Here is an 18,403-nt window from a genome sequence, read left to right as displayed (position 1 = left end):
GATCAAAATTGCATTTCCAGCTGAAATTGCGTGGGGCTGCTGAGAGCTGAATTGTGTAAGAATTGCTGAAAATAGCCAAAAGCACATTAATAGCTGGAAATAGCATAAAAATAGCATAAAATAGCATAAAATGGCATTAAAAGTAGATGAATATGGCATTCAATAGCTCAAAAAAGCATAAAAATAGCTGAAAGTAGCCTAAAAAATGCTGAAAATAGCCTAAAAATAGCTGAATGTAGCCTTAAAATAGCTGAAAATAGCCTACAAATAGCTAAATTTGGCCTTAGAGTAGCTGAAAATTGCATTCCATGGCAGAAAAAGCATATAAATAGCTGAAAATAGCTGTATTTTAAAAATTATACAAGTTAGAAATTAGAAAAGTCATAGCAGTGGAATGACAAAGAAACTGAAATTTTTAAAGTTTAAACCGTGTCGATACAACAAAGTATGAAGGAGGAGATAGCCGGCGTGTTAGAAGAATAATAAACAAAATGGCAGATGTGAATATCAATAGTGTGGATGCTCAGCACCCCCACTAAATATCGGTATCGATATCAGTATCAGCTAAAATAAATCTGTAAATATCGGCATTTCTGATATCGGCAAAAATCCAATATCGTGCATCCCTAAGGGCCATGTTTGGGACCTCTGTTTAGGTGGGTTAATGTTTAAGGATGCACAATATTGGATTTTTGCTGATATGCGATATGCCAATATTCCCAAAGTCATTTTAGCTGATACTGATGTACACACATCTATTTTTTTTTTATTATAAAGAACTCCAAATGTCTCATGTGTAAAATGAGGCTGAGTCAAGGACAGCTGAGAGAGGAGAGGGGAAGTAGACGGTCTGGTACTTGTTTTACGTTTGAGGCTTTATTTAAAACGTTTAGGGCTCACAGTAAGCCTCTATCAGTGTGTAGCACCCTAGATGACTACCTAAACCTTCTGGTATATTCATACATTTGCCCATTGAAGGCTGATATTTTTGGCTGTAAATATCAGTTGTAAGTACCATATCTGCCAAAAACAGTATTTAACTTTCTAAGCTAATGACTGCTGAAACTGGTATATCAATAAGATTGTGCATTCCTACAAACATTAATTTTAAAAGTAACTCAATATTTTACAAGATTACTACCATTTTAACTCATTCTATCACTACATTATGTACTGAGAACAGTAATTCGTTATGTAAGTGCTGATGTATTACATACACATGTGGAAAAAATTGTTGGTACCCCTCTGTTAATGAAAGACAAACCCACAATGGTCACAGAAATAACTTGAATCTGACAAAAGTGATAATAAATAAAAGTTCAATGAAAATTAACCAGTGAAAATCAGACATTGCTTTTGAATTGTGGTTAACCAGAATTATTTTAAAAACAAACTCATGAAACAGGCCTGGACAAAAATGGTGGTATCCTTAACTTAATATTTTGTTGCACAACCTTTTGAGGCAATCACTGCAATCAAACGATTTCTGTAACTTTCAGTGAGACTTCTGCACCTCTCAGCAGGTATTTTGGCCCACTCCTCATGAGCAAACTGCTCCAGCTGTCTCAGATTCGAAGAGTGCCTTCTCCATGTTTCAGCTCCTTCCACAGATGTTCAATAGGATTTAGATCAGGGCTCATAGAAGGCCACTTCAGAATAGTCCAATGTTTTGCTCTTAGCCATCCTTGGGTGTTTGTAGCTGTGTGTTTTGGGTCATTAACCTGTTGCAAGACCCATGACCTGTGACTGAGACCAAGCTTTCTGACACTGGGCAGCACATTTCTCTCTAGAATACCTTGATAGTCTTGAGATTTAATTGTACCCTGCACAGATTAAGACATCCTGTGCCAGATGCAGCAAAGTAGCCCCAGAACATAACAGAGCCTCCTCCATGTTTCACAGTAGGGATGAAGTAGGGATGAAGTCCCATGAAGTCCACTTTGGCTCAAACAATGACGGATGGTGCGATCTGACACTGATGTACCTTGACCTTGGAGTTCACCTTTAATGTCTCTGGAGGTTGTTCTGGGCTCTTTTGTTACCATTAATATTATCCATCTCTTCGATTTGTCATCAATTTTCCTCCTGCAGCCATGTCCAGGGAGGTTGGCTACAGTCCCGTGGATCTTAAATTTCTGAATAACATGTGCAACTGTAGTCACAGGAACATCAAGCTGCTTGGAGATGGTCTTATAGCCTTTACCTTTAACATACTTGTCTATAATTTTCTTTCTAATCTCCTGAGACAACTCTCTCCTTCACTTCCTCTGGTCCAGGCCTGTTTCATGAGTTTGTTTTTAAAATAATTCTGTTGAACCACAATTCAAAAGCAATGTCTGATTTTCATTGGTAAATTTTCATTGAATTTTTATTTATTATCACTTTTGTCAGATTCAAGTTACTTCTGTGACCATTGTGGGTTTTTCTTTCATTAACAGAGGGGTACCAACAATTTTGTCCACGTGTGTATATTAAAACTGTTGACTCATTGCACGTGTTGCATCCAGATGGTAATGGACTGTACATCTACCTTTGCATGTATTGATTATATGTCCTGACAGAGCTTTATTTATGGCCCATAATGTTTAACTCTGCAGCCTATTAACATTAATCATAGATGTGATAACCTTTGTAGCCTTTAATTATGCAATACAATTAATCTAAACCAATTTGATCTGACAATTAACTCCATAGAAGAGTTCATTATTAGACACATTTTTTACAATGAAAATAACATAGCACAAGCTTTTAAACTTGTGTTTCAATATGATGTTTTTCAGCTAAATTCAACACAAAGGGGATATTCCCTCAAATCAAATGCTGTCTTTTTTGCAGTCTCACCAGTTGAATTGGCTAGCTACACATGTGAACTGAAACAGCTGTAGGAAAGCATAGTTTGTCTGTGTATTAAAGGCCAAAACAGAAGAAAGCCTTCCTTTCTTAGTAATACCTTCCTACATGTGGATAAAGATTAAGTGCTAGCAAGTAGAAGAGAAACAGAAACAGTGCAGATGCTTCAAGGTTTTTCTTTAATCATGGCAAAAAAGGTGAAGGGAAATGTATTTTTCAATAGTGGAGTTATGGGGTTACTCTCAAGAAAAAGTAGGAGAACTAATGGGTTATTTGACCTGTGAAAATAATATCTTATGTTCTTGATGCATTATAAAAGTATTCTGAGTGCTTTATCTCCAACACTGGCCATCATTAATAAATATGGAGTATGGTGTAGTCCACTTAAAGTAATTTAAGAATGTAAGAAAAGATGCATTGGACTTTCTCTGCTGTATGCTTTCATCTATAGAGCTTTTATTTCCTTACCACTATCATTTATTTGTTTTGTTTGCAGGATATCTTTGAGGGGGAAACAGAACTATACAAGAAGTGTGAAAATGTTTGAAACTCCATTCTGTAACAATAAATTTAGAGTTGATAGCCTTAAAAACAAGCACTTCCTTAGTTTCTCACTCCTCCTTTAACTGTTACTTGATTGATTTATGGTTTCAAGGTAAATAAGTAGTCTCTGCTCTCATATCAGTGAGATAACTCTATCCTTTACTCTTTAATTTATGTCCCTGTTTCATTCTAGTGCTTTCCATTACAACTCCTTTCCATGATGAATCATTAAAACCATTTGGCAGTCAATACCAAGATGTTAACTTCCTGAAGTTGAGAGAAATAAGGTCACTTAAGCAGGGTTAATTTTGTTATCCAATTATTTTCGTTGTAGTTTTTGTTAATAGCTTTTTTCCCCTGACGAAAACGAGATAGGACAAAAACTAAAACGAAATTAATTGACACTTTAGTCAACAAATAAAAACGAGACAAAAACGTTTGACAGAGACTTTATCCAATCAGACCTAATTTTGTCATGTAGAAAGTAGGGCCAAGTTAGGCATATGTCCAATCACAGCTACTTCAGCTGTGTGAAAAGGTGGGATGAGATACGGGGGAGATCCAGTCACAACTGCTTTTGCTGCATGGTGGCGGGGCAAGCTGGGGAGAGATCCAATCAGTCGACTAAATTTACTGTAAATTTTGTCGGCTAAAATGTTGGGAAGTTTTGTCAACTAAAATCTAGACTAAAACTTAAACAGTTTAGATGACTAAATTGTGACTAAAACAAAAAGATATTTTTGGCAAAAGACTTTAACTAAAACTAAATTAAAAATTGCTGTCAAAATTAACACTGCACTCAAGTGGATATATGTTTACCCAATGCTTGCTTTACTCATTTCATGAAATGCAATCAAAAACTATTGACTCATGTATAATATTGGGGGGTTTTTGCCTTCTAAACTTATTTTTAGCTGATCTCAAAGTGATATAAAGTCATTTTTTTGCCCTCATAAAAACACAAGTCTCGTCTTTTTAACGTTCTTAATCAAATATAGAATTCAGTAACAAAAAACAAAGATATAATGTACAAAAATTACATGTACTTTATGTGCAAGATATATTTGTAACAGCTACAGTCAAACCAAGCCTCTTAGCTTCTTCCTCCTTTTTCAGAGATACAGAAGGCTCTGTAACAGCCTGCTGACAGTGGATTCTGTAGAACACTGAATAAAAATGTGACTCTCTTTTGGAGCTCATACTTTCTATTCAAAATTGATTATCTTCATTAAAGAGCAGGTTTAACAGCAGGTGGTTCTCTGAGGCAATTATGACAAAGTGTTGTAAAACACAATTAAAGGTTTGTTCGCACCCTGGTTTTGGTTTTGTGGTCTTGATTCTGTACAGGTTTGGTTCATGTTGAAAAATCCATATAAAGACTTGGATTTATAGCTCCATGTTTCTCACATATTAATTGATACTTGTGCCACTTACATTTTTTTTTCTGTCTAGGGCTGGACAGTTGGAATTTAGATTAAATCACAATATGTGCAACTACAGTCTTCAAATCATAGGTGCAATATTTCTTTGGCCTGAAATCTTTTTCTAAATATCGTTTTTTTTAGACAGAGATGTTATGCTGTATGCATCAAACATTCAAGTGTATTTTTTTTTCCAGATTGTTTTGCAAAAAATCCCAAATTCCTTGTTTTCGTGTTTGTTTGTCTTATTGAAAATGAGAAACATGTAAAATCTTTGTTCCCTTCCATACGAAATTCATATCAAATTGGCAATGAGTCAAAATAATCACAATTAGACATTTTATTTCCAAATTGTTAAGCCTCGGATTAATCTAGCAAATATTGTGTTTGTTATAATATAAAATGATTTATTGATCATTGAGAGATACATGAGATGAGCAACTTAAAAAGTAATTGCATATTAAATTGCAGTCACAGTGTTGGGCAAAAAATTGCATTTTTTTTTTTTTCCAGAATTGTTCAGCCTTCTGTCAAAAAAAGGTGGGTTAGTTCAGCATGGGGTCAAAAGTATCCAAAACTTTGTAACCAGGATCAGGTGCTCTTCAGGATAAGGATATCATGTAAAAAAGGAACAGTGACTTGCCAGAAAACTTTCAAAAAGAGTCCATAGATGGCAGTCAGAACTGAGAATCCGAGGCACTCTGACGTAATAGAAACGAGTCTTCATCAGGACATCGTTCAGCCTTCGTTCTAACTGGGGTCATTCAGAACTACCTGTATCGTTGGTACAGCCTGTGGTGTATTAAACATGAGACATGAAACATGAACATAAAACTAAAAAGCAGCACAGAAATAAATAGTCTAATATCTTATTCGCAATGGTTACATAAATATGTTGAAAATGCTACTAAGGCAGAACTACACTGCACTGATTTGACATCTGTCAGGTATCATTATCCAATCACTAGACAAACATCCTCCCAATTGGTGGTCTAAAGCTGCAGGGTTTCCAGTCTCTCCCTCTGCTCTGCCATTGCCAGCTCTGCTGAAACAGTACTGCTCTCTTGCCTTCAACCCCACCACCAACACACTGACTTCCTCCTAGTTGATTCTGGTGTGAGGCAGGGGTGCATCTTAGCACCTACGCTCTTCAGTGCATGTATGGACTGGATAATGTACTGTAAATGTCCTTGTGGGGGCTTTTGACTCGCTAAGAGAGAACACTGAAATGTTGGGAATAAGCGTCTCCTGGTCCAAAACTAAGATCCAGGCATTTGGGGATGCTGCCATCGACCATTTGTCTCTGCATGGTGAGGGCGTGGAAGATGTAGAGAGTCCACCTGCCTTGGCTTAGATCAACTGCAGAGCTGGTCTTGCACATGGGGTAGTAGGTTCGCTGAGCAACCCAGTGTGGTTGGTGTTTCATACATATGAAAATCAGAGTCTTTCTTTCCTTGGTCCTCCTAGTCTGTCTATATTCTTATGATGCCTGGACGTTGACTGATGGCCAGAGATGCCGGCTGGACTCCTTTGTGACAATTTCTCTTCAGCAATTTTTTGGGACTCGTTGGTGAGACGGTGTGTCAAATGCTGATGTGCTCAGGAGTGACGCGGAGGGTCAGCTGCTTGATACGGGAACAGAACTGTGCTTTTACGGGCACCTGGCGAGCTTTCCCAGGTCTCCTCCAACTCACTGCATACTGGGTTTTCTGGACACAGTGGGCTGGTCCACATACCAGGGGCGACCACGTGTGTCATGGAGGGGTCAGCTGGGAGGATAATTGAAAGGGATGGGGCATGGGCCTGGAGCAGGCCTGGAGAATAGCCATCAAGTGGCCAGAGCAGTACAGGCACAAGGTTGGCGCGACCACTATACTATCCACCTGCAGTCCCAAAGGGGGTTTATTAGTCCTAGATTGCCTGGAGTAATGACACCAAATACAAACTGCTATATTCTGCTGCTAAATATGTTTACATATTTTAAATAATAATATTAATGTCATTCTCTACTTGTAATTATTAAGCCTTACTTCTAGCTCATTCAAATCTTGTTACAAAGACCTTAAAATGTTGTAATGGCATGGTTTAACTAAAAACTGCTTTGAAAACTTTAGAGATAAGATACTATTCAGCTGATTTAACAGTGCTTATTTCTCTTTTAGTGCTGGACAGTCGAAAGGTGAAACACTACAAACTAAAAAAACTGGAGAATGGTCAGTACTTCGTGTCGAGGACCCGAACCTTTCAAACACTGAAGGAGCTGGTGGAACATTACTCCGAGCAGGCCGACGGGCTCTGTGTTCGTCTGGGTGAACCATGTCTGAAGGTAATCATATCAAATGAATCTAAATATGGTTGAGTTTTGTGTGTAGTTTTTAATTCCAGTCACTGGTAGTAGGCTCACATTGTCCTCTCTGTAAACTATCACTCCTCCTGTCTTTGTAGATGGAGGCTCCACAGACCCACGGTCTGTCATACAACACTGTGGACCAATGGGAGATTGACCGTAAGTCCATCAAGCTGCTAAATAAGCTGGGAGCCGGTCAGTTTGGAGAAGTTTATGAAGGCCTGTGGAACGACACCACGGCAGTCGCAGTGAAGACCCTCAAATCTGGTACGCTATGTTATATTTGTGTTTTATATTTCTGAATGAAGACAGAAACAAACCATGAATAAATGATAGTTTGTTGTAAGTAACGGGTGATAATTTAGCATTCAATGACTTTATTTCTGGGCCTTTACTGGCTACTTTTACCTACAGAGCTGCAGCTTTCTAAACAATCCAAAGAAGTGAGAAAAGACCTTTGAGACTCTCTCTTACATGGAAAATTACAATACCCTAATTTAAGATATATGACGGGTAACAGTCAGAATACAGACCCCAAAAACATCCCAAGATTTCATTTTTGTCCTAACTGTTTTAAATTTCCTGTTCAGTAAAAGCAGACATTGTGCCTGCTCAAAAGCAAACAACCCAGTGGTAAAATGTCTTAATTTGGGCATCTGATATGATGTTTATGTTCTATTGTGAATTAAGTATGGGTTTATGAGATCTGACAGCGTTGCATTCCCTTTTTTTATTTAGAATTGGGATTGTAAATTCATAAAAAATGATGCTCAGCTTTACTTCATGCAGGACAGGGTAGTCATATGCCCAGCTGTGATCAGCTGATGGCCAGCTGATCCCAATTATTGCATCCCAGCTTCTACAGCCAATAACAGCTCTTTCTCTTATTACAGCGGTGTATTTGAATATGACGTACTTCCACCAAGTAAAACTGTACATCCATTTTGCAATAACATGGTAAAATGTATGATGAGAGTCTTCCTGACTGAAATTCTGAACTGAAATTATTATCAAATCATAAAGCATATCATCCCATCTCTAGCCAGGAACCATTGAAAAACATCATACTTTCATGCCACCCTAACATTACCATCTCTCCACTCTTTTTGCAGGTTCCATGGACCCAGAGGACTTCCTGCGAGAGGCCCAGATCATGAAGAGGCTGCGGCACCCCAAGCTGATCCAGCTGTACGCCGTGTGCACCATGGAGGAGCCGATCTACATCATCACAGAGCTGATGAAGAACGGCAGCCTGCTGGAGTACCTGCAGAGTAAGATGACAGCTCACTTTCCTCTGCACATGTGACCGTGAGGTACTTTATGATGGGATCAGAGTTCAGAGCTACTGCTGTTCTCTGAAAACAATATCCTCACCTGTGGCAAAGATCAGGTGATGGTAGAGTTACAGAAGCATAAAACATTTAATATCAGGCTGTTATAAATCAAGACTTTGTCCCCACATAATGGATCTCACTTCCTTGTAGTCCTGGCTGTTGTTAGGTTATCCAGTGACTTCTATCAATGAGTGCTAGTAAAAGGTACAGGATAATTACATAAAACATTAGAACTATTCGTGTTTAGTTTGTGGACTTTAATCATTGGCTGTTATTGATTGAAAGGAGGCAAAGCACAGATTTCTTTCTACAGGACTCTAGGGCTGTTTTTAGGAGCATGCTCAGAGCAGCTCAGATGTTATCAATTACAACAAAAAGAAATAATAGTACTGTAATGGATTCCTCTGTAATTTATACCATCCAACCTTGTGTGCCACCATTTGACACAGAGGTTTTTCTGTCACTAACCATAAACCCAACATACCTGGACTGATTCTGTGGCTCTCGATCTTACTCACAGAGGATAAGGGTGCCACACTAAAGCTCTCAGACCAGATCGAGATGGCTGCTCAGGTGGCAGCAGGTATGGCCTACCTGGAGTTACAGAACTACATCCACAGAGACCTGGCAGCCAGGAACGTGCTGGTGGGAGAGAACAACATCTGCAAGGTGGCCGACTTTGGCCTTGCCAGGGTCTTCATGGTGAGTTTGTAGTTTTACTTCTCTTTCTGAAGCCGAAGGTCTTTTCACTTACCACAAAGATATGAAAGCATACCACGCTCCAGGAAATAATAATAACATAAAGCTTTGAAGCTCTGTTGATGTACCTGCATCAGCTGGCTCAAAGTGAAACCAAAGCAAGCATGCATTCTCCACTAATTACACATGCAGGTGTTATTTACTGCCATTCACTGTGGAGTTGCATAGCATGTCATCTGAACCTTCAGCAAACACCTGGGCCTTTTATCACCGCCTTTATTAAGCCAAAGCTCTGTTCCCTCCCTACCTGTCTGTAAACACAGACAGTCTTATGTAACATTGTGTTCTCTTTCTTTCACATTACTACTGACAGAATACATTAATGCTCTGGTAATATGTCATGTGATGTCTTACAGCCATTGACCTGCCCCTTGGCAGTCGAGAACAGCTTCCTACTGCTTTACATGGTACAGAAGTTGATGGTCTCAGTTGCTACCCGTGCATTTTAGCCATTTTTTTTAAAATCAAACAAAGTGCAGTTGGATGCATCCACCTAAGAAATGACAGGCCTGAGTTATACTTCTACAAAACCACATCAGAGAAAGAAACCACCCCATAAAACACAGATTTAGGTTGTGAAATGCTCTGCTGGTCCCTTAGGGCAGGGGTTCTCAACCTTTTCAGCCTGCATCCCCCAAAATAAAGTTGCCAGAGACCGGGGACCCCACTGTACCTGGAGGTGGTTGAACAGCCAGGAACATTCAACAATAGTCATGTGCAGACAAGGCCGTCCACAAGGGGGGTTAATTCAGTAATTTCTGAATTTACCACACTCCTTGTCTTTGCTTTTTTTACACTGAAGATGACTAACAGTGAAAAATGTTCTTGTGGCCTTTTTTTCTGTTTTAGAAAGAGAGTGAAAGTGTGTATGAAGCCAAAGAAGGGGCTAAATTCCCTGTGAAGTGGACCGCTCCAGAGGCCATGAATGAAAACAAGTTCACCATCAAATCCGACGTCTGGTCCTTTGGGATTTTACTGTATGAGATCATGACATTTGGACAGATGCCATACCAAGGTGAGACTTTGATCAACTTTACTGTGAATCCAGATAATTATTTTGAATTGAAAAAGCAACTTTAAATCTTCTTTGAGGGCGCAGCTGAACAGGATTAGCAGTGTAGAAAATGGATGGATGGATTTTTAAGTCAGTGTTAGTTACACTGTTGCCTCTTGTGCTTGATTTTCTAAGAACAGACTAACATCTTCAAATAACTTCCACTGGTTGCAACTAATATGCAAACTTTTATGAAACAGTATGAAAAATATATCAAAGCATTGGGATTAGATAAGAACTGAAGCCTTTATTTTTCAGCTTGATGCTACAGTCATTTAAATTCATTGTTTCTCATTGATCTACACTCAGTACCCCATCATGACAAAGTAAAAACATACTTCTAGAAATGTTTAGAAATTCATAGGAAAAAAAATTGATATCACTTGCAACAACACTTTTAATTAGTTCATCTTCCTCACATTTCCCTTAATTTCTGCTGGGATGTTTCTACACTTTGATTGGAGTCCAACTGGGTGAATTAAAATGATTGGACATGATTTGGAAAGGGGCACACCTCTCTATCGAAGGCCTCATGGCTAACAATGCATATCAGAGCAAAATCCAAGTCATGAGGTCAAAGGAACTACCTGCAGAGCTCAGAGACAGAACTGATGCAAGGTACTAGAGTAAGCTCAAAAAAAGTTCTGCTGCACTGAAGGTTCCCAAGAGCCCAGTGGCATCCATAGTTCTCAAACTAATGAAGTCTGGCACAACCAGGACTCTTCCAAGAGAACCTGATGGTCACTCTGACTGAACTCCAGAGATCCTGTGTGGATATAGGACAAAGTTCCAGAAGGACCCATCACTGCAGCCCTCCACTGATCTGGCTTTAAGGCAGAGTGGCTGGGTGGAAGCCTCTGCTCAGTGCAAACACATGAAAGCCTGCTTGGAGTTTGCAAAAAAGCACCTGAAGGATTCTCAGACTGTGCACTCAGAAACAAGAGTCTCTGGTCTGATGAAACCACAATTGATCTGTTTGGCCTCAGTTCTAAATGTTATGTGTGGAGGAAACCAGGCAGCACTCATCACCTGCCTAATACCATCCCAGCAGTGAAGCATGATGGTGGCAGCATCATGCTGTGGGGGTGTTTTTCTGCAGCTGGGACTGGGAGACTGGTCAGGGTAGAGGGAACGCTGAGTGGAGTAAAGTACTTAGATATCCTCTATGAAAACCTGTTCCACAGTGTTCAGGACTGGGCCGAAGGTTCACCTTCCAACATGACCATAAGCATACAGCCAAGAAGACACAGGAGGGATTTAGAGACAACTGTGCAAATGTCCTGACTTGAACCCTGTTGAACATCTCTGGAGAGACCTGAAAATGTCTGTCCATCAAACCTGACTGTGTTTGAGAGGATTTGCAAAGAAGAATGGCAGAAAATCCCCTAATCCAGAAACTGAAAAAAGTGAAGGGGGTCTGAATACTTTCTGAATGCACTGTGTTTCAGCTGATGCAACACCTTAAAGTTAGGAGAGCATAAACACTGTTGTCAGAACTTGTTTTAAAAATAGGCCAGGGTTAAAAATATGCACATCTGATGCAACCCATAGCTGAATTTGAAACTTACTGTTTTTATTTTATTGTATCTGTATGAGTTCTTTTCTGTGATTATTTTAGAGTTTACACTACTTTCATTCAAATGTCAAATAAGTACTTCTCCTGTGTTTCTTCCAGCTATGACAAACATGCAGGTGATGAATCGGGTCATTCAGGGCTACAGGATGCCATGCCCTCCCGGCTGTCCCAAACTCATACATGAACTTATGATGGATTGTTGGAAGGAGAACGCGCAGGATCGACCCTGTTTTGAGACCCTGCAGTGGAAGTTGGAGGACTACTTTGAAATGGATGTAACTTCGTACGATGATGCTAACAGATACTAGCATGCTGACTGGCTGTGACTTGTGGAAAAGACAATGACACCCATCAAAATCACCTGAATCCAAACATGCACATGCACTGTTCTTTAAAGAAGTAGCAGATTCAAGTGTAATTTAAAGCTCTTTTCATTGCAGGATCTTTTCTTTATGATTGATCTGCATGTGATTGAATACTGTAGCTGCAGTGAGGAAGCTTTTTTAGATGCAACACTCTGAGCTTTGCTTTGTTCGACAACTGAATGCACTTTGAAACAGGCTGTTTTTGTGTTCTGAAGCACATTTGACTGGATGAAGCCTCTTTCAGCACAGACACAAAGCTGCTATCCGCCAGTCTCGATGAACCGGTTCGTCTTGCACGCCACATAGCTTACATTTTTTCCACTGGCTACGTGCTGAGCTTTTACCTGAAGAGGAAGGTCCCTCTGACGACGAGTGAGTCATTTCCAAGTTTCTTCTTTTTGACTCTGTTATTTAGAGTAACACTGAATGATTGATGGGCTCAATCATGATCCAATGATAACTCCTGTTTACTACTGAATGCATGTGAAGAAAGATGACAGGCTCCAGTAGACAGACCACGTTTTCCATTGAAACTATTTCACTCAGAGTCAAAACCACTCCTTCCATTACATAATAAAATACTTTTAGATTTTGTCATTGCCCCATTGTAATGACTGCTACTAACAAAAAAACATGGGCAGGTTTACATTCAGGTTTGAAGGCGTCATAGACAGGGAATAAAATCACACAAACTTTAAATCCATGGTTTCCATTTATGTTAAAATCCTCCAAAAGCACACATTAGACTAGTTTTTCTCAACTGGTCTTTCCTAAGGGTCTACCACATCCTCCTTGAGGGCAAATCCCAACTCAATTTTCAACCACTTAAATTTCCGAGTAACAAGTAGTGCAGATTAGACTTGATCCAAAAAACAGCTTATCCTTTAAAATAAAATCACATCAAAGGCTTTTTGCCACTTTTTTTTTCAGGCACGCATCTCTGACCCATTACAAATGACTCTGGGACCCCGTTTTGACACCTTCCTTTTCTAGTATTAATTTTATTAATGAAACTATGAAAGAAGAAGTATGGCAGATGATCACCGTGAGGACTGATTGGAAAAAGTAGTAAGCTAAACCTGATAAATGAAGTGCCTTTTATTTGTATTACATTCTAGCTTAAACAGCTATACATTTGGCTCACTTCAGTCTTAAAGTTGTTAACTGATTTTAGATATACACTGTGCAGCCCTCTGACTCACCACAAAGATGAAGGAGGAAAAGAGAAGAGAGAAAACAGGTGAAGCAACATGTTTCTTTGTTGTTGTGGTACTTAAATACCAATGAGAACAAACACCTTCAAAGTTGCATGTAGCTGTCATGTTCACCCTCGTAGGTTTAACCACAGCAATCAGCATGTCCATACCATTAACATATCAGGACAAGCTGCTACCAAAAGTGAGAACACCCTCACCTGCTGGCCTTGTGTATAAGCGTCTGCCTCGAGAGTCATGCCAGTGTATCTGTGATTGTAGCTGTGTCACCTGCAGCCTTAACACACATGTAGAAGATGCACAGACTCTGCCTGCACAGTGCTCAGTTCAGACTGCTTGAGATATCAGACAGGATTTTTTATGTAGATCAGTTATAAAAAAATGAGAAAACTCTGTTTTTGTTCTCATCAAACTACACAGAAGTGGCAGCATTAGTGCTTCAGATCATGGCCATTGCAGTTGTAAAAGAACGTATCATTGAGCCCTAATCATTGTTATTGTTGTCCCTGTTGCGTAGGTCTTGTAAGAGACATTATAACGGCAGTCGCCATAATTCCACAAGCTGGACTTCTTTTTTTTAACCTACTACTTATCTGGTGGCTTAGTTCAATTCATTAATTGTATACACCATTAACAGGCTGCTGATGCTTCCCAATCTACTCACACTCATCAGCTATTATTAAGTCAGAGCCAGCCTGATCTTGATTTAAACTCCAAACATGTTGACTCAATTGTAGCCAGTAAAATAATCATATTTATACCACTCACTTGAGGATTATTTTGCCAAATAATCAGTTGTGACAAGCCTGGAATCACTGATCATTGTGGGTGCAAATTGGAGCCAAAATAGTGCCTGATATCATACAGTGGTTAGCCAACCTTAGCTTTCTTTTGCGGTTGCATTTAAGCCCATACGCCGTTATCAGAGTTGCTTTATGGCCTCTTTTTTCCTAAAGACCGAAGTCTTCTCCTCGTTCATAGTTTGGATGCTTGGTCCATATCTGACCATCAAATCTGTGTCATCATTTGAATTTGCACTTATTTAGTTGTGATTAAAACGTTAGCATGACGGTGGATGATGGACACCACTTAGAGGGATCTGTGGGGCGAATGCCCTATACTTGGAAGGACTGTAGAGTTTCTACAAAGAATAATCCTTTTGTATGGGTGCACAATGGTGAAGTGGTTAGTGCTGTCATCTCACAGAGCAAAAAGATTCCCGGTTCAAATCCTGATCAGAAAGGATCTTCGCGTCTGGAGTTTAATTGGTGGTTTTTCTCTTGGTACTCTGGCTTCCTCCAAAAGACCAAAGACATGTTTGTTAGGCTGATTGGTGACCCTAAGTTGACCGTAGATGTGAATGTGAGCATGACTGGTCGTCTCCGTGTGTCATCCCTGTAAGTGACTGGCAATCAGTCCAGGGTGCCCCCCCCCCCCCCCCCCCATTGACTGCCAAAACAGGATAACTGGTATAGATAATAGAAAATTACAATTTTATAATTAGAAAAGTGTCTTATAAATCCTTTTAACAAGCTGATTTTATGGTTGCTGTCGTTTGTCTGCACTTTCTCTCATATTTCTGTCTTAATTTATATGTACAAATAAAGTTTTTTGCAAAGGCAGTAATAATATTTAACATCACTGGAATACATTCTTCTCTGTATGAGCCAGGACCCCACATTTTTGCAGCTGAGGGGCCTTATACATGTTTTAAAGGGCCTGAAATGAACTCATTTGCCCTTTTCAGTCATATTACTCCACAACACCCACAGTCTTCTGTTATTATGAGGTACTATAAGTTGATTGCTTTTTTTTTTTGACGATTTTATTCATGTTGAATTTACAGTTTACTGATCAATGACTGAACAATGTGACTTTGTACTTAAACCCTCCTCTTAATGATTTTTGTTCAAAGCTGCAGATCTGCTCTCAACATGTGCCTACATTGTTTAGAGCCAGCTCCAGCTGTTTGATGTTTGAGACTCATGTTTAGAGGCAGAATGAGTAAGATTCATAGAGGATAAAATGCAATGATAACACATGTTTGGAACAGGCTCACCACTCTGCACAACTGTCTACTGCCACTGCATGACTTAAAGTGACTGCAGCTGCAGAAAAACCAATGCATAACTAAATGTGACATCCTCTGCAGAAATGGACAACTTCTAGTGTGAAAGATGTGATGGAGAAAGATTGAAAAAGTCCAAACTGTTTTTATCAGAAATTAAATCCAGCTCATTCTGTCTTAATATCACTGAAACTAATGCATTATCTCCTGATGATGATTTTTTTCTGATATTTCTTCTGTCATGAACAAAATCTTAATGTATGTTTTCACCATGGAAGTGTTTGTATAATCCCAATGTATTTTTACACAATTATCCTTTATGCATAATATAATTAAACAGCTTATATTTACAATGAATGTGTTGAGTTTTTGTTGAGTTAAATGAATAACACAGCATGAATACACAGGGATGAGAACACCCAAAGCTTGCACATTTGAAGTGTGTTAGTTTAGATATGGGCCATAACAAAGCGTTTATTTCCAGCTACCAGCCTGTTAAGTCAAATATACTTTGAACTCTTCCTTGTGCCATTCCTCATGGCTGCTGTAGTGCCCTTTTTTTCTACCATGTTTATGGTTTCATCAGATCAGGCTAAGTTTTAATTTGTGTTAAGTTAAAGACTTATATGCAAAACTTTAGTCAGTCTGTCTGGCAAGAACTTTTACAACTTTTAGAAAGGTCCAAACTTTTGTGCTTTTGGGGGGTACCTGGTAGATGCTTATTAAAAGTATTAACCCCCTTGGATGTTTTACTCTTTAATTGATTTAATAAATTAATCATCATTTGAATAATTTGGACAGCTGGGATAGGCTCCAGCCAACCCTGTGACAACCAACGGGATAAGCGTCAATCAAATGAAATAAATACTGTAAAGAGTGACAGCTTTAGGGAAAAAATAAAGATTGAAATGAATTAATGCATGCTAAATGATCTTTCCTAATTCCTTGTTGATGTGACACTCATTCAGCCTTAAGATGATAAAGTGGACTTCATGAGGACATGGTGCTTCACATGAACTCTGTGACCTGACACAATGATGTGTCTGGTATGCAATGTTTTATTTGTGTTGCTTTATCTTTCCTCAAGTTAATTTTCATTGTTTTATATTTGCCATATACTGACTGTAAAAGTGCCATGTCATTCCCAGCATGATTAATAAACATTTATTATAAAGCCATGATATACAGGACTCAATAAAACAGACCACGTGTATTTTTCCATTTGGCCACACGATGGTGCCAACACCCTTTTATTGACACACGTCAGGCTGATCTTCACTGCTGAAGCTGAAAATCCACCTCAACTAAAGCCAGCAGTCTGAGATATGCACCAGCATTCAGTACCAAACATAGGCTAAAGCTTTCAGATATCTAATAAATAAACAAAAATCTGCCTTTAAACCTGTTTCTCCCTGTAGTTTGCATTCATGAGATTCTGAATCCTTTGGGGTCAGAAAGTGGGGGACAACCGTTAGGAATGAATGGGAATGGAGGAAAGTTTGTACAGCTCTAAACTGACCTCTACGCTACAAGTATCATCTGAAAACTTCTACATACATTGAGTATGATCCCTACACTTTACAGAAAAGGTTTTTTTCCCCCACAGTGAGATGTATCTGGTTTGATGATGAACAATATCCCAAATTACTCAGTTCTAGAGTTCCAGAGACCATCTAGCAAGTGTTGTAGTACTCGAGAACAGTCTTGGTCTTGAGACCACATTTTCAGTGTCTTGGTCTTGTCTCAGATTCAAGAGCATACTCGGTCTGGTCTCGTTCTTGAACTGGCTAGACTCTGGATTTTCCATCAAGACTGGTCGAGACCAGCACTGATCTGCTATTCTACGACTTCATTAATGTGATAATAAAGAGAAGCACAAAAAGCCACCTGCATACTGCACACATCAGTCCATATGATTATCAGATATTTTAGCTGTTAAGCCCGAGCCTCTTTTAAGTTACTGCTCAAAATTTCCAGCTAATCTTTAAATGAGTTTAACTCTGAAACTACAAGGTCTATGAATAATCAGGGTACCATTATGAGGAGGGCACTTGTGAAATTTTATTAAGAAGTGTAAATATGTGTAATTTTTTTTTTTTTTTTTTTGCAATTTTAGCATTTATATATATATATATATATATATATATATATATAAAAGTCCAAAACTCTCCAGTAGGCCAAAGCACCACATTTTGACCTCTTTCAACTTTCATGCCACTAGTAGGTTATCAGGACAAAATAAGAGATTTTAGTAATGCATATCCAAGCAAAATCCCCTTTTGTGCTATTTGGGCACAATTTGGCACAATCTCTGCCCCTCAAGTCACCCAGACCTCCATATAGTTCCCTTTCAAAGGAAGTCTTACATGGGAACTAAAGTTTGACATCAAGAGGAGCAGATTTATTTTCAATGGCACAAAAATCCCCCACAAAATAAAGTGCAGAAAAATAAAAGAAACTACACAAACGTGACTAGAATTTTCAGTAGAGGCTTGGCTTTCAAATGAGACCCAGTTTGTGTTTGTAGTACCAGGCACCATCCCATAGGGGGCGGAAGTATCTAACTATGTAGCACTATGGGCACTTTGATATGTGGTTGTTAATTTGAGTCCTTTTGAGTTGGATGGACGTAAAAATGGTTTGTTTGTGCTTGTAGCTGAGCTTCCTTCTGTTTAATATGATGTGTAACATGACTATTTTTGTGCAACACTAGAGTGCACAGAGCAAGTTTGTTTGGATCAAGGTGAGCAGGACCAAATTTGGCTTTGCTAAAGCTTAAGAGGTAAATAAATCAAGACAAAGCCACCGACACAGACTTGTCAGTGGCTTTTAGATACAAGGATTTTTTTTAACAAGTTAGATTTAAGATTTT

General features: G+C 39.0%; 1 protein-coding gene across 1 annotated transcript in view; it reads left to right on the top strand.

The window, feature by feature from the left end:
- Positions 1-15,863, top strand: part of frk (fyn-related Src family tyrosine kinase) — a 28,203-nt gene extending 12,340 nt beyond the window's left edge. The window contains exons 3-8 of the mRNA XM_041805113.1: positions 6,977-7,140; positions 7,260-7,428; positions 8,274-8,432; positions 9,016-9,197; positions 10,104-10,269; positions 11,984-15,863. Coding sequence (XP_041661047.1) covers positions 6,977-7,140; positions 7,260-7,428; positions 8,274-8,432; positions 9,016-9,197; positions 10,104-10,269; positions 11,984-12,192 — 1,049 coding nt within the window. The 3' untranslated portion in view covers positions 12,193-15,863. The remainder of the gene's footprint in view (positions 1-6,976; positions 7,141-7,259; positions 7,429-8,273; positions 8,433-9,015; positions 9,198-10,103; positions 10,270-11,983) is intronic.
- Positions 15,864-18,403: the final 2,540 nt, after the last annotated feature.

The sequence above is a fragment of the Cheilinus undulatus genome, linkage group 14 (assembly GCF_018320785.1).
Source record: "Cheilinus undulatus linkage group 14, ASM1832078v1, whole genome shotgun sequence".
NCBI lineage: Eukaryota > Metazoa > Chordata > Actinopteri > Labriformes > Labridae > Cheilinus > Cheilinus undulatus.
The sequence above is the reverse complement of the archived record's forward strand: the minus strand, read 5'-3'. Positions and strand labels throughout refer to the sequence as shown.